The sequence below is a fragment of the Teleopsis dalmanni genome, chromosome 2 (genome assembly GCF_002237135.1).
Source record: "Teleopsis dalmanni isolate 2A chromosome 2, ASM223713v2, whole genome shotgun sequence".
In the NCBI taxonomy this organism is placed as follows: Eukaryota; Metazoa; Arthropoda; class Insecta; order Diptera; family Diopsidae; genus Teleopsis; species Teleopsis dalmanni.
Genome location: NC_051847.1, coordinates 47468760 through 47493770, shown reverse-complemented (window position 1 = coordinate 47493770; position 25011 = coordinate 47468760). Strand labels below are relative to the sequence as shown.

The window sequence follows — 25011 nt, the reverse complement described above, 5'->3', positions numbered from 1 at the left end:
ATGCGAAAGAAATAAAAACAAATAGTCAGCTTAGGTCAATTTAAAGTGGCGGCCTTGTGCATCAAAGCGCACTTACGCTCGAATAATGATGTTTCGTGATATTATGAATAGGAGTTGAAGAATGAATAGGAGCGAACAAACAATGCTGAAAGACATTCAGTCATTCATGGCTTGATAGCGCTCTCTATTCACCATACTGGCAGCTACTTCCTCATTTCGAAACAAATAAGGACTGATGATGCCACCAGCGTGTAAACAGTCAATTGTAATGGGTGTAATGGTGTTTTGTCAACCATCGGCCATCTAGGGCGATTATGTTGATCTTAAAATGGATGAAGTGCCAAACCTTACTAAACAGTAATGTCAACACAGTTTGATATTCTCAGCTGTCACAGCATAGTTATCGATTTCGATAGTTCTCATACAGCCTAAAAAATTACCCTATATATGTATATTATTATTATTATTAAATAATAGGCTAAGAATGCATACCGACTTAAAAGATTTATTGTTTGCCTAAAGGCCCAACTGAAACAATTCTAGGCTATTTATAAATCTCATAACTGCTGTGGGCTTAATTTTACCTATTTGATTTGGGACTAAGATCCCGCTTCTGATGTTTCCTTCTCTTCATGACAGAGTTGACAGGAATTAGTTTCCACCGCACCTATAATCTTCATGTGGTAATTAATTCTACAGTTTCCTGTAAGAAGTTCAGTGTATATTTCAATATTGTTTTTGCTATGGTTAAGTATAGCGTCAACTTTCATGTGTTCAGGATCAGTGAATCTTTTTGACTGTCGTATGCTCTCCAGTGTTCAAGCTATTTGTTACCCCGCAGAAGGACTCTGGACCAATGAAAGGAGTACATGCACCCTTCTTTGCTAAGGAGTCTGTTATTTCATTGCCCTCATGCTCTTCATGCCTCGGTACCCACATAAGAGTTACATAGTTCCTCGATGGTAGGATATTAAAAATTTGAAAGCATTCCCAGATCAACTTTGATTGGATTGAAGAGTTTCCTAAAGATTTTAGAGCTGCTTGAGTGTCCGAAAGAAGGCATATTTGGGTACTACGGGTGCCTCTGCATTGGGACTCTCTCGCATTTAGTTCTAAGGCATGGAAAATGAAAGCGGTTTTTCCCATTGCGATTGCTTTGAGGAATTTCGGTCCTATAATTCATGCCCTTGCTCTGCCATTTTCCATTTTGAATCCATCAGTATATCATAATGGCGAGCCCTGCTTTAAGATAATCTCATTATTTCTCCAACTGATGACCACTTCGAATTCACTGGAGAAAGCTATATATGTATATAGCATTAATCTTCATAATTTGATTCATAATTTTTATTTTAAATTTAATTCAAAAAATTAAATTAAATTAAATTTAAATCAAGTTTTTTGACTATTTTAAATCAAATCCTTTTATTAAATTAATTTAGCAAGCTCGATGCAGATAATTTTGCCAATTTCCCAATTAAGGAATACCTATATGATATACATATATTCAGATTCTCAACACACTGACCTCAAATCGAATAATTAAGCAACTAAAAACTGAATGTCCTTTCGAAATGGTCAAACAATTGATCAGAGATTAATTGCATCTACAGCACAAACGAGAGTTAAACGCTTGCTTGCAAGTTGTAATCCAGTCACAAGGACACATGCAGATGACTTGGACCATGAACGTAATATCGTCTGCATAAGTGGAAGTTGGGACACAAAATGCGTGTAAGTTTGTTTGTGGCACCACACCATGTGGTGTGCATTCATTGTTTGAAGTGCATTGGAGGAAAAGTAGGTTTGTCTGAGCACTAATTTATGTAAAAGCATGCACACTACAAATCCTTTTTTGTGGTACAACATTGTTTTAATATTTTATTAAATTATGAGGAACAACATCGCACATGCTTGTCCTTTTTGTTCTACAAAGCAGACTTAAATTAAACTTAAGTTTTAATAATCATGACAATTGATATTGCAGGAAAATAAATCATTAAAATTCAGGGCAACTGAAAGATGAGGCAACAAATTTTTTGTATCCATTTTACATGTTATTACATATTTAGGACCCTGTCGGTGGTCGTAAAACAGCAACATAATCATGTCAGTGATATAACTTAATACATGAAAAAGGGCTAATATTTATGTTATAAGCAATATGTGTTTATTTTGAAACAATTAAGTTCCCTAAACTTACGGATTATGTGAGTCAAAAGTGACTTTGAAAAGATGTAATTCTTGTCTTTTTTAGTAGCGAGATAGAAGTACCTTAGATTATTTATTTTCGTGAAATTAGTATTAGTATTAAATTAGTATTATTGGTTAAAAAAATAATAATATTCATTTATAATACGGTTTTATATCTGAAAAAAAATTTTGAACTGAGTAAAGAGAAAAAATTTCAGTATTTCACAAAGAAGTACTTGATTTGTTGAGACTACATAATGTTACCAATTCTTAAGACATCAATAGTAGGCAAGCAGGCGGGGTAAAGAGTTACCGATACTATATTAGAGTTCTTAATATAGGTAAAAATCTTTATATTCAGCTTTAACGAGTTTAAGTCAATTTATTGAGAATAGAAATAGAATATCTTATAGAGTTTCTTTAACAACTGTTTTCTTACACTTTCCATATTCCTTACTGCTGGTAATATTTAACTTATAAATATGTGCTGTTATCATATAGAATGCAACGATATATTTTGTCGGAATTGCAGCGAATTTAATCTAACATTTTACATCTCCATACTTTCGATTTTCACTCCGAAAACTTTCCTCAGAGTATATATTCGTATTACCAGGAGCACGTATGCATAATCTTGAGTCACATATATACTTTAACTAAATTTATATATTCCTTATAATAAAATATTTAAACTTTACTTTCCACAACGTATATAATCAATATTATACTCCACTATTTGAAATTAGGTGTTTTAACAGTAGATGTACCTGCGTTCTGCATTCTTTAGTAATATATTATATTAAAATATTTTCGCTTAATAATCCATTCCGATGCTCTTTTATACCTTCAATTTTCAAATACAATGTTCTACATAAAGCCATATAAAGACATATATAATACATATATAATCCTATTAGATAAGTATAGAAAATTTCTGCCATTTTGAGACTGACTGAGGAAGCAGAATGTCGGCTCTGCTTAGAAACAGATCAGACCCCTTGCTACATTCTTAGTCACTCTTCGACTTTGATCTGGAATGTTAGGCATATTCTTGACTGCATGTTTCCGTGACCTATCAGACTACTCAATTCTTTTAATTCTGGTCATCGTTTCAAGCATTGAGTGTCTACCGTTCAGTTTCTAGTGCGTTGATACAACTATATACTGAGGGACAGTATCCAATTATAATACCAATTACCATTAATATTTTATTTAAATGATAGAACGCATTTAGCATATTTTAAAACCATCTGAAACCTTTGGTGAAGCTTAAAATGTTTTTTAATGGGAGGTCTTGAAGTTAATCAAGATCCTCAAAAAAGGGGGCTCCTAAAGTATTGGGTTGCCGCCGTGCATTAGCTGTGGAAACACATGGCTCACTGCAAAGTTGATAACAATTTTTAGACTCATATGGTCAGAAACCCCTTATATATACACAGAACAAGTATGTGGGCATTCTTTATATGGAATACTTCTTTATTTAGGCGACAGTGAAATCCACAGTGTTTGTTTAAGAACCTTCACAGAATATGCTGTTTCTGAAGTTCGACAATTGGTGAAGTTTCTATATTTATATATATATTTTCAATATATATTTTCTTCGTTTTTTAAAAACTGACAATCCGATAAATACACCATCTTACTGGTATTTGTCTCTATTTAAAGTATTACTATTGGTTAAAGTGAACTTCATCAATTAATAAAATTTTGCGGTAAGAAATAAGTTAAATTCTTATCATTATGGGGCCCATTCCTTTTAGCCAGAAGTGAAACTATTATCATGGTGGTTCCATTCTAGCATCAATTAAAGTTGGTTGTGATATAAGCCAAGACTCTTTGGTAAAATTGTTTACACCACTAATAGACAATGATCATGTTCTTGTGAACAAAATCAAAGCCATAAATACTCGGTACTGATCCCAAGGATGACTTCAATGCGCAGTTGGATTCAGTTGATCTATAATTTGGTCGTAACGTTAATGTAGCTATGTACTGAGCAAACGTCTTTTAAGCGTCGAATTTTACCTTATAATTTGCTAAGCAATTATCCGTGATACAATTTTTTGAGTGTTGCCACCTTAAAAAATATGTACATATTTTTATATAATTTATAAGAAATAAATTTCAAAATTGTTTTTTGTGTGAAATTAATTTTATGTTTATTAATTTTCAAAAATGTTCTACTGTTTTCATGTTGGTATATTTATACTTAAAGGCAGACACAGTACCAAGAAAAAAGTCTTATATATAAAAAGTGTTTACATGAGACTTAAAAATTATTTAATTAAAATAGAATAAAAATTTAAAATACGCTTAGCATATATAAAATCGTGCATTTGTTATGGAAAATATTTTTTTACTTCTGATATATGTGATGTTAAATGTTTATGTTTATATGAAACTTGTGAATATAAGTAAAAATTAATACTATAAAAGGAGAGGAGATCATTGAACTCCTAAACCTAATCCGCATCCTCAAAGACCAAATCATCTTCTTCATGCCAGCGAACATTACGTGAACTGTAAAAGTTGTAGGTATTGGATTTTTCAAAGAAAAGAAAATCAAGTATTACTACAAAATATTAACATTTTCAATAGCGTGGATAGAACCTGGTCATCGTGTCAGGAAGTGGTGGTGGTGGTGGTGCGGTTCTTGGTGGCGTACGTCGAGCGCTAGAATTAATTATTTAATCAATCAATATTTTAATAGATCAAAAAAATACTGAAAAGACTAAAATTAAACTTACGCAGCAATAGCAGCTGGATTAGTTGCGGTGGCAGCACCATAAATCTCACTGTCATCTAGATCGTAGTCTTCAGTACCGGTACGTTGTCTATATGAAGAGTACAATTAAATAAAAATATATAGAAATTTTTTGAAAATGGGCTATAAACCAAATTACTAAATAACTTTTGTTGTTTCGTTAATTATAATGAATCCACTTCAAACTACTGAAACTCTTTTAAAGGACTGTAAAATAAATTCCCTGTCCGAGTTACTTACAATCTTCTATTACGACCGGTTGACGAAGTCATGATATTTTCAATAGCTCTAGATGTAAGTGAGACTCTACTTCTCAAACGCGATGGAGTTCTTGGTTGTGGAACGGCAGGTTGTGCATCTGGATTGACTGATAAAACTGGTGTAGCTGGACGTCTTCTATCTTGTTCAAAGCTCTCATCTTCAGTACGACGTCGCCTTTTTATAATTTATAGAATTAATTAATAATATATTTAAAATTTAATTTTTTATTTTTAAATAACTTGTTAAGTTTTTCTAACGACTTGTCATTTATATGCTTTTCAAGATCTGAATATTATACTTTTGCAACATAATTTAGTTAAGGACTTGTAGACGATTAAACACTAGGCCCTTAACAGATTGAGCACTAAGTATACGTGTTATATGACTTACGTTCTAGGCATGCTGCGATCTTGTTGTTGCTCTCTTCTACTATCTCGTCGTTGCTCTCGACCAGTACAAGTTGTAAACCAACTATCATCATCCATATCCAACTCTTCAGTACCTTGCTTACGTCTTAATTATTAATAATTAATTCATAAACAAATTAATTAATAAATTATTATTTTTATTTGAACATTTTCTTACAATTGTGGTTTCTGTTTTGTTTTCTGTGTCTGCGGTCTGTAACTGCTATAACCTCTGGGTTGACTTTGTTCACGTTCCATAGAAGTTCCTCTACTAGCACTAGACGAACCCCAGTTATCTTCAATATCGGTGCCTGAATGACGTCTTTTGAAAAATTAAAATAACAATATACTTAACTAATAAATATAACTTAGTTTGCATAGCATTATTGGGTGATAGTGTAGGTTATACACGGTGGTAGTGCAGGTATTTGTGCTAGGTTTAAACTCATATTATACTCAATCTAATAACTTATTTATAGTACATATAGTTTGAAGTGGATTATAAATATATGGTAAAGGTTTTGAAATTTTTTAAACTTACAACTGTGTTCTACTGCGTGCTGGTGTAGCAGTTGCACTGGGTGTTTCTCGAGGTCTACTTATCTCTCGTTCACGGCTACGAGTATCGCGTAATTGACGTTGTGGTTCAACTTCATCTGCTATATCCAATGTTTCTTCTGTGGCAGAACGACGCCTTAAAAGTGTTAATAAAGTTTTTTTTATTTATTGTAATATTATTTATTATTATTAATACTCTATTACATTATATATCTCTTATATATATTATATTGTATATTGTTATATATATATTATATTATTATATTATAAATTATTATATTCTTACAGTTGTGGCCTAGGTCTGGAAGCACTACTTGTACTTCGATCTCTTGCTGCACTAGTCGCCCTTTCAGTGCGATCCGTACGTCGTCGTCTACCACCACTGCTATCACTTGCTCGCTCAGCTGCACGTGCTTGCACCTTTTTCAGTCCATCCATTTCTCGTTGTATGGAGATCATATTTAATCCTACTGGTGTACCAATTGACCATAATAGAATTGTTATGAACGTAAAGAACCATAAACCGTTTATGTAATCTACAATATTTCTACATAGAAATATACGATTTGCATCAAATATATCAAAGAATGGACGGCATTTTGCTGTTGTTTCACCCAACTGACTTGACATGGTCGACTTACTATTTGTGAGATACGTCTTGAGTCTGTTAAAACAAGAATGTATTAAATTAAACTTGTTTCTAATCACTCCGATAGGTAATTTAGGTAAGTCTTATTAAGTCTTATTATTAAGTCTTATTCGGTCTGATTGTTCGAATACAATAAAAATTACATTTTGTTTTATCATTTTAACCCGCCATTTTTATTGTTTATTTTTATTATTATAATTTTTATTGGTATCCCAGCATTAAGACCTGGCTAGGCTAAATAAGAGTTATCTAAAAAATTATTAAATACATAATTAATAGACTCAAATATTAATCAAATTATCAAAGATTCTAGTTTTTTTTGTTTATTAACTATATTTTTAGCTAGTCCTTGTTTATTATAAATTTCTGTATAATATTTTAGATCTTGAAGATATTTTTCGTGACACACGAGGTGTAGATTTTGCTGCAAAGCTTACTCTACTGTAGTTATCTCTGGTCACTCTGGTCCATAGGAACGCACACAGAGAAACATTGGATTTTTTTAATAGTTATGGTAGAAGTTGTGGAAACTTGCAGAAAATATAAACTATTAAACATTTTCTCTATGAATGCCCGGCTATGGCGTCCGGAAGAAATACGCTTTTAGGGAAGTACATTTTTGACAGCTTGGCAGACTGTTTATCGGTAAGAATGAAAGACTTGTTAAATTATCTAAATTTGACGGATAAATTTAAACTGTTTTTTTTCTATGTCAAGTTCTATTGCGTGGAATTTGGTAGCAAAACGGTCGCTTATCACTAATTGTGACCAATGGAAAGCTAGGTGTTGATATGATACCTACAACGAAACAACCACGTTTAGATATAACGTGTGATAATCTTAAACCGTAAGGTTTATTGTGAGATAAGTTTTAGCAAAATTGTGAAAAATTGCTGATTGAGAAACATGGAAAGCTAGCTGCTGATCTGCTACCTGCAATCAACCAACTAACCATGTTTGGATATAACTTTATGATATAAATTTATGAGTCCATGACTTCACTAATTGATATAAGTATTGCACATAACTGAAGTATTTTCTAATAAAATGAAAACCCTCTTAGTGTTTTCGAAATATACATTTACCTATTTGAGAGACCTGAACAACTGTTGCATTTTATCTTGTAATTCACCAAACAATTTCTTGATGAACCAGAAAACATTGATAACACACTCAAAAATTGTAAAATCATTTTAATGACCAGAAACAACAGAAAAGGAGCTGTAACAATCAATTATCTGATAAGCAACACATCAAATACTAAATGCAATACTCGTGTCTGAATATTAAAACACTAGGTTATTTGCTATTTAATCATGTAAGCGTCTAATAACTTACTACCACTTACAATCAAGAATTGAGGTTACTCACTGTCCACCACAATATATACAAGTTATGTATAACACAGATTGTACTACTCCCCTCTCTGGAAGTTGTCTCAACAACATGGCTTCGTTATTGCATTGAACATAGCCACATATAACAATTCCCATCATTAGTATTACAAGCAGCCAGCATAACCAATAACAGGCGATTCATTGGTTGCTGCAATTACAATTCTGCCAGGCATAGCATTGCATTGTACTCCACACAAACACACATAATTCGCTTATTGTAGTACTTACCCGAAACTCCGACACTCAGACACTCAGACACTCAGACATACTGCTGCGTACTGCAGCTCTACTAACCTCTCTGTATAGATGCGTGTTTGATTTTGGCATATTTCGGTAGCTGTCTTTTCCAAGTATCCTTGTATGTTGCGCAAATGGTTTAATGTCTGATTGACCTGCTTGGCCCATGGGTCTCTCTGCAATTCCAATGCTGTCAGATGATAAAGAATTTCGTTCTGCAATTGCTCCAATGGCTGCAAAATAGAAGCTTGCAAACGTTTCGATCGACTACCAAGTGTTGTCATACGTGAGGAAGTGGCAACATCCTGTATCTATTAGTTGGCATGCATGCGCCATGAAAGGTGGCAATGGTGATGGCGATTTCGATGGTTCAGTTTAGTTGGTGGCAATTGAAAGAAAATAAATTCTTTTCATTTTCATTTTCATTTCAGAGTCATGCTTTTGTTTTATGTATGAAAACGTATAAGTTATGCATTTATGTGTGCATTTATGTATCTGGGGTAGATGTATCTATGTATGTATAGTACTGTGTTTGGAAGCTGCGGAGTGGCTTAATTTGGGAATGTTGAGTGAGTTGAGTGAGTAGAGTTCGTGTGGTGGTTTCAGAGGAACAGCAATATGCATGGAATGCTTTATTATTTTTAATTGCATGGCTCTTGGATATAGACTTCATTTATGACCATTTATTTTTACAAAAAGGAGAAGATTGTATTTGATAGGATAATAGCTATTTTCTCATGAGATTTAATAATTTAGATACATTTCCATTTAGAAATGTTTAATTTACAATTAGAATTTATTTTGAAAATAGGTGATGATGGGAATTAGTTTACATTTTATTTAAAATATTAAACAAACATTTAATGGGTGTGTAGGTTTGTATATTATTTGTAGATTTTAAATTATTTTGTAACAATAATTTAGATTATTTTATTTAGTTCCTCACAATAATATATATAATAGCTTTATAATTTGTCTAATTTTTATAAAAAAAAAATTGTGAATCATAAAAATTCATCACCATTTAAGATTACTATAACTACTTTTTTGAATCTAAAATGGATAGATTCAATATTTAATTATTTTCCGACCTCAAAAATATATCTGAATGGCTTAATATTTTTGCTTTATATTGTTTGATGGCATCATGTTATGATATAGTTTGAAATATTTTGCCACTTCTCCCAACGCAAACATTACTCTGGTAGGATCTCATTTCAGATTTTATATCAATTTTAACATATATATTTTATTAGACGACATTAGGTTAATTTCACAGGCTTTAAGTTACATCTAGACTTATTGGTTCTTAGCGAACCTATGTAGATGAAGCTAGAGCTTCGTATAGATTATATAGATTTGTAGAAGACAACATGTAGGACATCATGGTTCTATTGAATCTAAGAAGTGACATAAATAATCACATTATATATGATCATTATATATACATTATATATATTTAATGATCTTAATTTAAGATATAGTTATTTTTATATTTTAACTTTTCTTTAAATGCTTGTTCCAGGCATAGGATTTTTGGTTAGTTTGGTCAATTACATGTTGGTGATAAGGACCGTCACAAACATTATCAAAAAAGTTAAAAAAGTTGTCTCCTGGAAGAGGATACTGCAATATCAAAAAAACCCAATATATTACGTTTGGACCGATGATTTGAGTGAATGGGTTGTGAGTATTATGCATACACGTATCACATACTCTGAAGAAGATTAAAAAGGCTGAGGTGTTCCGTATTGTAAAGTTATGTTAAAAATAACATCACATAAATTGTGATGTTTCCAATATGACTCAAAAATAAAATGCCAGAATGTAGTACGGAAATTACCAGTGGAATCGAAAAAAGAAAACAAAGTACGCTTTCTTCAGAAGAGTGTAATCAATTTGACTGTCATCATTTTGATTATTATCTTCGATTCAAAGAGAATTGAGCACTCTTAATTCGTATTAGCATAACAAATGGTAAACGTAAAATATTACTTGAGAATTATATAATGATAATGGGTTACAATTCGAAGAGTTCGGCAAGAATATCAAACATGGGTCGGTGGTGTTCGTCCATAAAGCGGTTTCCTTCGGCCTATATACCTGTAATTAAGCTAAGGCTGAGTAATGTGTTACTCTGCGCAAGATCTTATTTTGACAAGATGTTTGCATACACTTTCACTCTATCATTAACACGTTTAAATTTTTTCTTCGGAAAAAAATTCGGAATATCTGAAGTCTAGCTAGTGTAGATGCCGATTTAAACATTATGTATTTAGTTAATCTTCTCTATTTGTAGTTTTAAATGAGTTTATAGTTGGTTCCTGTGGAAAATTAGCAATATTATTTAAAAACAAACTCATTTGATAAATGTTGATAGGTTCTTCTAGCCTTGATTACTTTTAGCTTAAACTGTCTACTAGGATCTACTAGGAATGCTAACAAACTATTACGTTGAACCAATATATATGAAGTGCTTTAATTACTTAATAACATAACTTACTTGCAATGCCACTCTCTGCATTTGATCGATGAACGTAGCCAAATCTTTTTCAGGCGTTGGTGCTCCAATACTGGCCCGATATGAGGTCAAATTGAACGAAGATGTCTGCAACATATTCTCCAATATGTTTTGTATTGTCTGCGTCAACGACAAAAGCGTACGTTCGGACACATCAATTGCATCGATGGCTGTTGTCACTTTTGGAAATTGTTTCAAATCGGAAATTTGCGTTGTATTAACGAATGCATCCAATTGGAAGACATTGTACGATGCTTCATTTTGCTCACAGCCTCTATTTAGAGCCCAATGACGTGAGCATTCACATATTGTGCATGTATGCAAATATATGCAAGTTCACGGTGCGTATGAGTGTTCAGATTGCAGTTCGGTTCAGTTCGAGTTTTAAATGGATGTGCATTTAAAGTTTTCAATTTTGGTTGATATTGTTTTTGTTGTATATCGTATATCGTATGTGGTATGTCGTATGTTTTATGTTGTATGTGACGTAGTCGTTGTCGTTGTTATTTTGTTGGTTGTGTTGCAATTTGTTGGAATTGTGACAAAGATTTTAGTAGAAAATCACTTAAAGTGGTTAGAATAGGTTTTGTGGTTTCTAACATCAATATTAAATTTGGCTTGAACGAATGTGCTCCTAGTGTGCGGTTATATGGGACATTTAATTTACTTATGCTTGCGTTTAAGGATTTGGAAGCGTGCCTACATTGTAAGTGTTTGTCTTGTCGGCACATGTCGGTAAGTAGAACTTTGGATTTAGTGGAAGTGTACTTTAGTGTGGTTATTTTGTGGTTGAAGTTGTAAAATACTTTAAAATAATTGCAGATACTTAGCACTAAATTTAAGAAGGGAATCAAACTGTTTAAAGGGCTGTAAGTAATATTTTAGGAGTATATAATTAAATTTCCTGCACAAAACGTAATTAAATTCAGTTTACAACGTTTTGCAAGTCATTTGAGTACTTGTAAATAGCTTCGAAGGTGATTGGTATATTAATCAGTTAAGTAGAAAGGTTATTGGGTGCATTCAGGTTATAATGTATGAATTCATTTGATTGGAGTGGTCGATACACGTTAATATCCTTAGGGGCAGGTGCATAAAAGAAGCACGTTCAATGTGGTACTAATTGGAGCACATATTTAATTAATTTAACTTAAATAATTTTATGTTACTACTTTGATGGACATTGAGTTGGAATATATAATAACGATTAACAAGAAATGTGTCAGATACAGTACGATTAACAAGAAATGTATGTTTTTATGATTGTGAGCTACAATAATTAATAAGAAAATTGTTATTACTATTTAAGCGCAACTAATTTTACAAAAAATTTTTGTTGTTGTAGTTCACTACTACTCGAATAAACCTCTTTATAAAACATTTTTAAAGAAAAATTATTAGATGGAAAAATTTAGCAGATCTCTACGATACAATATAATGATATATAATTAAAAAATACAAACGTTAAATAAAATCTGATAAAAAATAAATTAAAATAAAATTGAAATGGATTAAATAAGTGCGTTTACCTCAAATTCGATATCTTATTGTCAAATAATAACTTTAAAAGTCAAAACCGTAAGAAAACTTATTTTAAAATTACTCATGAGATCACTGTATATTTCTCTCTATATACTTCCTGAAGGAGTCACCAATAGGCATTGGCAAAGCATATCGAATTTTGTGGAATAATAATGTACCATTGGACATCACCCAAAGACGACTCAATTCTGTAATAGTCAACTAAACACGTTTTGAAAATTTACAGAAAATGGCCGAAAAAGTATAAACGTGAACATCTCTTACCGAATAAAGAAAAACGAACATTACAAAATAGGTTTTTGTAAAGTAAGCTTAATTTAAGCTTAATTTATATATATATATATATATATGTACATGTGTGCAATCTATATGATTAGATACATAGTGGTACCAATAACGTCCATATGATACCACCTGTGTTCTTATTGAATTCAAGAAAATCGGGTTGACAGAGAGAGCATGAATATCATTAATGCTAAGGATTTCATAATCCAACAATCTTAATCTAGCTTTTGTAAGTGCTAGGCAAAAATTGTAGAAATAATCTATATTGTCCACATCCTCAAGATGTAATCGACCTCTCGGATCTATGAGAATATTCATATTAGTCATGGGATATCTATGATGTTAGATTTCATAATCCAACAATCTTAACCTAGTTTTTGCAAGTGCTAGGTAAAAATTGTCGAAATATTCTCTACTATCCACATCTTTAAGACATGATCGATATCTCGAATCTATCAGAATATTCATATCAGTCATGTGATATTCACCTGTGATGTTGGATTTCATAATCCAGCAATCTTAATGTAGTTTTTGCAAGTGCTAGACAAAAATTGTCGAAATATTTTATATTATCTATATCTTCAAGACATGATCGACATCTCGGATCCATGGAAATTTTCATATAAGTCATCTGATATCTTCCTGTGTTGACATTAATTAACACTTTAAGACGCTTTTTCTGTTTTTGAGAGATCCAAATTAAGATCCAAATAAAGAAATTCAGCAGAACTAACTTCAGAAAGTAGTTCTCGCAAAGCTTAGTAATGAATATTAACATACAAACCGATTTATTGGTTAAACCATTGGATGCAAATATAATATGCTTAGAATTTGATGTAAATGGTCAATTATAAACTTATATAACAAGTAATTGAATAGCATCTTGGACTGGTATCTTAAGTCAGAGTTATCTGATTGACACAATTTTTAATTAAGAATTATTGAATTATTTTAAATTGGTTTTAAGATCTGATGGTTAAGTTATACTATCTCATTCGGTTCAACCAAAAATTTCATATTATATCAAATTCAATTATTTATATCTTCTTATGAAAATGGATTTATACTTACTTCTAACTATTTCTACATACATATATTTTTTGTTAGAATAATTTATAGAAGTATTGTCACAACAAATGGGTAAAAATATAATAACAATATCTAGCAATAATTTTTCTTTTATACAAAATTCAAACTTAGCACCAAGCGTTATTTGCACAAATAGTTTTTAGTCATAATTATACTGATTAAATATTAGGAAACTGAATATATTTGCGATATGTTATGTAGAATGTGTACATACCTCAAGGCTGTTGCCAAGCTAACATTCACAATTGAGCGATTTACACCATTTGGACGTAATAGTTCACCAATTATGCCATTTTGTGGTTCATATTCATACATATAGCCCGGTTTGTCCAATAACTTACCTAGCATATTAAATTCGTTACCTCTATCAGCGCTGCCATCGTACAAGGCACGACATAGGAAAATTTCTGTATTGCCGCCAACGGCTAATGTCAACACACCGTACAGCGTAATGCAAATACTACCGACACATATAATAAACACGGCGATAAATAGCACAAATCCAGCCTTCACATTGGACTCACAAAGGAAGCAACAATATGCCATTACTGCAAATAGCAGCACCCAAATGATAACCAAGCCCGTTATCCAACCAGTTGTCCAATAATAATTTGACCATTCCTGCAGCTCGTTATATTTGGGTTGTACACTTTCCCATGTCCCCTGCAACCGATCCAGGAGCACATTAATGGTCGATGTTAGCATTTGGGCGTTCGCCGTAGTGCGGTGCCTTATATTCTCCAATTGCTCCAAGGTATCTGTTTAAAGTGTGCATTGCAACGTGATTATTAATGCTTAATATTTCAGTTTATTTAGTAAAATACGTGTAAATATGTGCTAATGATTAAATTGGTCTATGTGAGCAACAGTGCCTGTGCGCGGCGTGATTTCAAACTACCATTGCCCAGCCATTAGTGTGTACTCAGTATCCTGTGTATCCTACTTATGCTGTATAATTTATACTGAGCTTGGCTTAGTAATTTAATTTGCTTTAAACTTTTATAAGTTCATTAAATATTTTGTATTTCTGTCGTCTAGCCTAATTGATTTAGGCGTGTTGAACATTCTAACAAATTTCCCCAGCACAGGCAAAATTTAATCCTTGCTGCAGGATATGCATGTATATGCGCACATCAAATGCCAATACTGATTTACAGACTTATTTGTTAATTTGTGTGTTTTTATGAATTGTTAATTAATATTTTGGTTGATATTACTGTACTTCATTGTATTTAATTTGATATGTTAGGAAAGCTCAGACTGTGCAGTAAAATATATTTAATGTGTACTTGAGTGTTATGAATTTATGTAAATATATTTAATTGAACATTTCATTTTGAAAACATTAAATAAAGTGAACACTCAAGCCGAATAAGATTATTTTCAATTAATTTTGTTTCAATTAGACAGAATTAATAATATGCAATGAAAATATTTCGAAGATGGATTATATGTATATTACTGTATTCTTCATAACTCGGTTTTAAATAACACGACAAAGCAAAATGCAAGTTTTCCTTTTAAAGCTTTGGAAAAGAAAAGGAATTTGTTGTATTCATTGTAGTAAACTAAGGAATTATGTGACTAAATTTTTAAAAATTTTATAAGAAGAAGATATTTGAATCTGTCCTTTGTTAGCGTTAGTGTTTGGCACTCATAACCTAAGGATTTGGAATCTATCTGCTATAAGATAGTTGAGTATTAAAGTTACCAGCTTAATATTAAAGCACAAGAAGTAATATATAAAGGCATATCGATGCTTTAAACGAAATAAAAACATTCATAGTACTATATTGAAATCTACACATCACAAGTGAGACATATGCACTTGCGAGCATGTATATCCTTCGATACAGGAAGTTTCTAAACTCACTCCAAGTAAATTTGTTAATGAATTTTCACTGTAAATTAACAAAAAACTTCAAGTTCGAACATATACGAACATATAAGTCATGTATAGCTTTGTGTCAGTTGGCTAATGAACACTGACTCTGAGCTTCAAATTTGGCAGGGCACGAATTAAGGGTTGAACGTGGTACTTGCAGTCTCAACAAAAATTATTTACGAAAAATTAAATATAAGAAATAATTTCAAGACCACTGATGATGAGTATTTCATAAAACTCGAAAGTATGAAGTATCTTTAATTATGCATTTTATGTATATAATCTATATAATTTGTGTTCGCAAACGGATTGACTCCATTTATTTTTGACAAATCTAAGCAGGTTATTTTAGGTTGGATTGACTTTCTTATGCCCAAAGCTCAAATAATGGTCCGCTGTAATAATACAATAATGTATATAATACGAGAATTATTTACTAAATGAATAGTTAAATATTTTAATAGTGGAAATATTTACTTTTAAATTGTAAGAATTGAATTTAATATAATTGAATATTATTTCCATTCAGTGACATAATTACCGAGATGGAGAATTGTGGTGCGCAATTGTGAAACATATTAAGAGATAACTTATTAGTTAATAATATTTAACAGTTACTTAATATATAATATAGTGGCATCTTATATAACACCAGATATCTAAAGTACTAAGTGAAAATCCACAATATAAATATTTAAATAACAGACGTATTTTCTAAAACTATCGTTGAGGGGTGACATCAAAACTTTAAATTATAAAGAATATTTGGAACTATGTTAAATGGTATATCGGATATGCTATATACCGAGCAGATATCTGTGATTTTTGCTATGTTTTTTGAGTTTTTATATACCGAATCGAAAAATCATTGAAAGTAATATGATTCGATCTTCAAATATGACTATCTTTCTTGGCATTCAAATAGCAGTGAAGAAAATTGAATATAGAAAAGTCAAATTAAGATTCGAAATGAAATGTCCCGCCTCAATAATGAGTATTGAGCATCTCAAGTTAATACTTTGTAAGGTTCCTCGGCATAAATATATCGAAAAAAACGAATTAGCTGATGAAATGGTCAAAATAGGGCTTTGAATGGATATAAATGTACTTATAACCCACGTAGCAGTTTAATGCTTCGATAAACACCACTATTAGAATTATAAGGAACTCCACCGGTAACAATCGATTAACAATCGGTTATCGGTCACAACAATCGGTTAAAAAACACGTCTTCAGATCGAATAAAAGTAAATGAATACTAACATTCTATCAGTAGAACTTTGGGTTTTAATCAGAGTCAGCACGATAGTCTAATTAAAAGAGTCAACTTCTAGTGGTTAGGACAGCTGAAGCTTTGCGCTCTAACCACCGTGGTGTCAGATTTACATCTCCGGGCAGGTACGGCAAGTGAAACTCACTGCATTTTAGTCGTTTCTTATGAGAGACTGGATTTAAGTCGTTTCTTATGACTGGCATGCGCTATCCCGGGATTATACTAACCCCCTTTCCTGCTAGAAATGTCAGAAACGAAGCTAACAAAACATTTAATGTAATACTGCGTACAAACTATTGTCGCTAGATAATTTATTTTATATAATGGAAAGTGAGAGTTAGTCAGAGTTGCCAGTTTTTCAAACAATCACCTGTAGCTTAATTATATGTTAAGCGTTAAGAACAAAGAAAACAAGATATTTGTCTTAATACTTTTAATCGTTTTTTTTTTTTATCATTTTTATAATCTTAAATCATCTTAAGAAGAAATATGTGGTTCCACCGGTGGGGTGGGGTTGAGTTACTTTATTTAAAGGTATCTTTAAATAATTTGTTTTTGTTCTTATAAATTTTATAATCTTAAATTATTTTAAGTAGAAGATATATGTATATGATGGAGAGAGAAAGAGAGAGAGAAGTGTTAAAGGGTCCCTCTGCGGAACACACTAACTCTAGCTACGCTACTGTTTATATTTAAATAATCAATTCTTTAGCTGTTTCCAGAGTATTTAATGAGCATTGCTAAATTTCCAGTTAAATGAATAATAAATAAATAAAATTAATTGACATGAAACTACATTGTTTAAACTTACAATTTCGTTCATATGCCGTGTCATGTTTAACTTGTTGCGGATAATTGCTAAATATTGAACGTGACACACCCACCTCCGATGACAGATTCTTGACAGTTGCACCAAATTCAATTTCACCCAAATATCGCATACGGAATATCGTCTGGTCCTCTTGCAACTGAAAAATTAAACGTTAAAAGGTGTATGAATGACATAAAAAATATGTTCCGAAAATTGATAACATAAAAGTTTGCCATAAAGTATCTACACAAACATTATATCCGTATTAATTTTTGTATAAATTTTATTATTATTTCTATTTTCATTTTTATTATATTTTTTATTGCATTTTATGTTGTTATTGCAATTTGATAGATTGTTTGTGTTTGTAAGTTTGTTTGTGTTCGAGAAGTTACCGCTTTGAGTGCTTCAATAATGCCATTTTCTTCGAAACTTCTTATCCTTAGTGTATCGCAAAGTGGTCGATCACGATATGTACACTGACGTTGCAACACGGACAATTGGATTTGTAGTTCCTCCATACGTGCAGCAGCCTCTTGTGATATTTTCAAGGCGCGTCCGACAGTCTCTTGCAGCATAAGGACACGATATATCAACTCAGCATTTGCTGTAGAGTGAACGAAAAAGAAAAGGAAAAAAATTATAGAAAACATGCTACAAATATCCTTGCCTTTCTGCTTTAAATTATGATAAAAGTAGATAAAAGATTTGCCACACTGCAAATCTATGATGCTATAAATGTGTTGTATGTAAGTTCGACTACTGAGTTGGTGTATGTCAGAGTAGTATGGATAGTTTGGGTAGTTCGGGCATGTGTGACATAAATGGGTTTTACACAAATGTAGGTCAAGTTTCTTTGAAACAACTTTTGATGACATTTTCAAAATAAAATATTGCAATTCCGTAAGATAAAAATAAATTAAATTGCTTAGCAGATACTAAGTTTTATTATAGTGAACAATATTTAATCAACTGAGCTATAGTATTTCCTCGGATACAACGTCAAATAACATCTTGATGCAGTGCAAATTAGTTTTGTAAACAAATGGCAGATAAATTTTCAATGAATTCATCATTAGTCATAACAAATTTTTTATCTCACAGCAGTCAGTTCCGTTCACCATTAAAACGGAATTTACGGCTGACATATTTTCTTCATAAAAATTGTTAGTAGTTGCTTTTCTATACAATCAATAAATGACAAAAAAATTATTTAAAAATATTGAAATGATGGAAATGGAAAGCGTAGATAAAAATTATGATTCGATAAATATCAGATATTATTCTCTCCATGTTTTAAGTATAAAAAAAATATTAATAAATAATTATGAGAACTAATTAAAAGTTTTAATGAGTTCTATGAAATACTGTAGTAACATAAATATAAAAAAAAATTTAATCAATAATTAATTACTTCAATTACCTGAAAATTTTTTGAAATAGAAAATTAATTGGTAAAGAAAAGAGCTTCGAGAAGTGTTTTGTAATATAAAAATCCTAACATTTACAATAATTAATTATTTCATTTAATAGTTTATTAGTGAGTTATATTATCATAAAATATAAGTAAGTGAATGAAACAATTTCGGGTACTGCTTTATGTGTTAATGACATTAAGTCTGAAAGTGAAAACTCAAAGTGACTCATTACAAACTGAACTTTTACATGTTTATATATAAAATTGAAATACAATTTAAAATAAACACTAAACATTAAGTAAATTCAAATTCAATATATTTCAATTAAAACTGAGTATCCTCACTCCACTCACACTTGCAGTCAGTGCTCAATACAACTCATACGAAGAAATAAAGAACAGCTAAAAGACTGTTCATGGCACTAAAAAATCAATAATAAAAATATTAAAAACTGCATAAATGTTATACAATTAATTCTAATTGTTGTAATTTGAATTAAAATTGTTGTTAACAAATTCCTTAATAAATATATTAAGTGTTTGGGACCACATACAACTAGAGGTCTACAATAAAAACAATAACTTTTTGATTTAATTTAATAATAGTACAATTTTATAGGACTTAGGAACCATTTTGTTGAAGGATTATCGAAAAATCAAAATATTATGTTATATAGTAAATGATCTGTGATAAGAATGCCGAATATGAGAGTACCGGTTAAGATTTATGAGAACGAAATACGAACCAGCAGAAGAAGAGGGCGACCAAGAAAATAATGGAAAGACAGTGTGCAGCAGGATTTAGAAGACATGAACATAAGAATTGGAAAACAAAAGTGCAAAAAAGAGAAGAATGGAAGACTGTTGTTAAACAGGTTTACGTTCTACATGGACTGTATAGTCACGGATGATGATGATGATAAATGATCAGAACATTAGTTAAATAAAATATATCACATCTTTTATTATGAAATTTTTATAACGGTTTATTCTGATTATTATAGTATGAAAAACTCTTAGATAACTTTTTTTAAACATAAATATTTATTATCTTACCTAAACTGATTGTAGCTAAAGAATCGTATGCCAGTTCGATACCAGTATTTGCAGATATTTCCGCCTGAATTGGTTCTCCAAGTAGTACATCAACGTCTGCATAAAAAATTAATAACAATAAACATATTAAATATTTTTAAATATTATTGGTATTTCAGAAATAAATTTAGCTTCAAAAATAATCTATTACGTAATTGTTAGAAAAGTACAAAACTCTCCGGACAGTAAACGCTATAAGTTTCTGAAGTGGTTCGGTTGAGAGATTTGATTCTCTGCAGCATTGATTCGGTACAAAAAAATGATTTATATAATTCTGATCTTCAGTTCAGTATTTTAGATCAGAGAAGTCAATGATTCGATCGGGAATCAGTCAAAATTTAATCACTCACCCTCTAAGTCCTTAACAACTTTCTCAACAGAAACATGAAAACCATTATCTAATTTATGTTTGATTTGTAAATGTGTGTCTTTTAGAAATACTTCCATATCATGTACGGTAGATTTAACCATTTCTGGTGCCATTTCAACGGTAGAAGCCAAACGGCTGTTAGCATAAAATATGCAAACATCGCTTAAGCTATAAAAAATAATAATAAATTAAATAAAATAAAAAAAAAACTAAATTTTAAGAATAAACATACACTAAAAATATAAACGTTATCCATAGTGTTGCTACCGATGCACGCTTTCGGCAGATTAAAGTATCTTCTAGAGATTCGTCCATCATTGTAACTGGACCATCTCGGGCTAATTCTTCTTCATCTAAACGACGACCACAACAACACCAAGCGCATGTGGCTATTAATGGTACAAATGCAAAAATCGCAAATATTGTCATAATCGCTATAAAACCAGATTCGACTTTGATGGCCTTACATAGATAATATATAAAACAGAATTTAATATTTTATATAATAAAAAATTATTTTATGTGGATTTTATTTAATTTTATTTGGAATTTTTTTATTTAATAAGATTTCTTAGATTAAATTAATATTTTACTTACATTTGATGCGAAATCCACTATTGTAAGATTTTTATGTAGCGCTTCTCTCACCAGATCTGCAAATATAATTATTAATTAAAATTATAATAAATTTAATATCATCATTGAAAAATTCTTGTTAAACAATAGTAATTATTTGTAGTAAAAAAATTCAACTTTTTTGTTGGAAATAATTTTTGAATATTTTTACTTTATTACCATAAAATGTATATAGAAGTATACAGAGATATATACAACGTTCAGCGACGTATCCGTAAATATATTTAAGAAATGATGTAGATTAAGCACTTACTATGGAAAAATTCTTGGTTGTTTACTTCTTAACCTTATGAAAGTGTTCAAATGCGACATTAGATCCATTGCAGGTGAGTTTGGTTAATTAAGCAGTTGATTGACTAATTTCTTAAAGATTATGGAAGATTGTTATAGATTTGTATCTACCACAGTCCCTCATTGACTTAGTCCTAATTCCAGATTGTTTATGGAACAATATTATAAATAACGAACTTTTCCTCTAATAAAAATTCAATATGTCGTTCAAGAAACCATAAAAAGTTTCGTGATATGAGTCACAAGATATGGAAGATAAGCGGGTTCTAAGACTCAATTTCCTATTTATGTGGTTGGCCAAATAATAAAGTTTGTTTCTACTCCCTGAGTTATCATTTAAATTTTAATATTGTTTAACATTTTTTCTTTCATATTGAATAAACTGCATTCAAGTCGAATTTATCAAAATGAGTTAATAGAAAAGATATTTTGTCCACAAAATTGTTAAATACTCTCTATCCTATTGGGAAATTATAGATGATAAATCTTAGAAGCACCTTTTGTACAGGTTCTGTCATATAAGACAGCCTTCTTCTAAGGCTTCTAAGAAGACCGATAAACCATCGTTTTAATAAAAATAGACAATGTCTCTTATAACTATACTAGTGATATCCATGTGCCACATGAATAAGGAGACTCTAGACTAGATAGAAGCCATATGCAATATGTGAAGAACAAAGGATTATTCTTCAGAAATTATTTGTTTATATCATTTAAAGTTATAAAAAAATATTTAAAAATATTGCGGAGTTTGTTATTGTAAGGTGAAACCTGTACTTAAATTTCCAACTTTCAATGGTGTTGCGGCAAGTCTTAAAATTAATTTTTTTTTTAAATTTTTTCCATACATTTTTCCTTTTTACCAATGTATTAGAAAATAATAAAACTAATTTGAACAGAAACTAAAATTTTTTCAGTTACTCTAATATGTATGTATATATGGATTTCATATATGTCAGACTTAGCAATTTCAGAGAAGAGTATATAAATACAATAATTCACTTTTCTATTAGACTTAAATTTTCTTTATTACCACGGTATTATTACTTATATAGCTACTCTAATATAGCTACCCTAATATGTAAATATATGAATTTCATATGTTTAAATACTGATTATAATGTCAGGCTTAGTGATTTCAGAGAAGACTACAAGAAGACTACATACAATAATTTACTCTTCTATTAGACTTAAATTTTCTTTATTACCACGTCATGTCGTATTTAATTAATATGTTAAAATCTATCAGCTTATAAAATGCACAGTTTTAATGTTTTCAATATGTATACATTTTCGTATAATTTCATATATCTTTCATTCAGGACCTTACTGCTTTTGTCGTTAATAAATTGACTTCTGTAATTTTGTAAGTTTAAGTTTGTACCAAAAAAAAAATAAAAAAAAAAGATATATAAGTAAATGTTCTCTTCCAATTAAGTTTGCTTATTTTTTTTTTATACACATATCCGGCTGGATTTACTCTTATTCCAGAAAATGGAAAAAAATTCCCGCGCAATTACGCTATTAAAGTGTCAAATTGGAAATGTGAAGGATAAAATTTTAAAATGGTTTTAAGCCACTCTTAACTATAAAGTGCGCTACAATTGCAGGCCACATGCTTAGCTTTACAGCAATTTCGAATGGCATATGCTTCATGTACAACTCACACAAGCTCAAAGGAGTTTGTTTAATAGCTGAAATAAATTACAATGACACACAAATATACATACACACACGCAAACACAAATATTAAGAGGCTTCACCTGAGCAGAGACTGGATTTCCACTTACTGTTAACTTTTTTTTTTCGACATTTTGCTGGAAACCCTTGTGTGCATTCAAATATGTGTGTGTAGTTTATTAACTACTACATGAGCACTCACACGAAACCGAGTGCATATGCACTTGTACTGCAGGTAACAAACTTACCGAGTGGTAATTCTTCTGGTGTTATAAATGATAAAAATTCACTAACATAGGTGAATACAAGTGGTCCTGGCGTTATGTCCATGCCTGGTATGCTGTATGTAAAATATGTTGAAGTTGTTCCTGTTGTTGGCAGTGTCATGTTATTGTTATTGTTGTAGTTGTGTGTCATTTTGTTATTGCTTGCTTATTGTTGTTTTTCTGCACTGTAAGTAATGGTTGTTGTTGTTGTGGTTGTTGCTGTTGCTATTTTAGTAGCCTGTGTGTCTGGTACGCTGATTATTTCGGTTGTTTGGTCAATGTTTTGCCTGTCATGTGAAATATGTTAAGTAAATTGGAAAATTGTTTAGTTTGTGGATAAATAAAATTATTTAATTTTTATAAATATTTCTAACATAAATGTATTGTTAACATTTTTAAAATATTTTAATATTAGTTTATTTTTAAATACAAAAAATACTTAAATATATTAGAAATAGAATGAAATGTATAAATTTTGAATAATATGCATTTTTGCACAATATTAAATTTCATATTTTTATTTAAAAGTATTTTTATTCAAATATTTCTCAAAAATTAAATGTATAGTAAGCCAAAAATTCCATAAATAAAAATAATATAAAAAAGAAGTTTTGTTGTTGTAGTTCACTACTTTTCGAAAACCTCTGTGTAAATATTAAAAATATTAATACATATTAATACATATTGATTATTAAAATTATTCATAATTTATTCTAAATTTTATACCACATATATTTAAAATTTATTTTTAACTACATTTAAGTCAAGAGAATCTTTAGCATTTGTATTGGAATTGTCATAATAATCCATAAATCAGACTTAAACTCTGCCTTGCCTCATTGGGGTTTCTGTGGTCACACAAGTTTTGAAACTCTTAAAAGCTTTGTTTAAGAAAAATTTCTGCCCTCTCTGCAGAGACAATCACTGAATATAATTCCTTAATGCTTTAAGGATTAAATTACTTTAAAATTATATAAATAAATAAACTTTTTTTTTGTTTATGCACTGAAGATGGTCTACGAAGTAGACCGAAATATCTGTATATTAAAATAATTTTTTTTTGTTTTAATAAAAATTAAATATAACTAAATATTTAACACTGTTTAAAAAAGTGTGATTCTTTATTTTATTTAAAAAAACATTTTCATAAACTTATGTGTTGAATAAACTAACTAAGCCGGGTATAAAAAAATATAAAAACTTAATAAATAAATAAACCATATACGATTCCGACTTATTTGCTCCTCTATTAGAAATTCGGTAGTATATGGAAAAACAAAAACAGTTAAATCAGTTGCGCTCAGCATTTATATCTTTTTTGTACTCCAGCGGGTATGTTATACATACAGTTAGATCACAATTGTCAATTAGCTATTTCTGCACT

General features: G+C 30.6%; 1 protein-coding gene across 1 annotated transcript; it reads right to left on the bottom strand.

The window, feature by feature from the left end:
* Positions 1-4478: 4478 nt before the first annotated feature.
* Positions 4479-23766, bottom strand: LOC119681256 (prominin-2-like; the record flags this gene model as incomplete). The annotated part of the gene is made up of 18 exons (XM_038094397.1): positions 4479-4713; positions 4804-4866; positions 4941-5027; positions 5198-5392; positions 5609-5731; positions 5804-5947; positions 6167-6319; positions 6470-6847; positions 8524-8777; positions 10970-11261; positions 14118-14661; positions 17873-18029; positions 18268-18479; positions 20346-20441; positions 20735-20922; positions 20987-21216; positions 21352-21407; positions 23610-23766. Coding segments are annotated over 18 exons (3387 nt in total), but the record flags the coding sequence as incomplete, so codon positions are not given.
* Positions 23767-25011: the final 1245 nt, after the last annotated feature.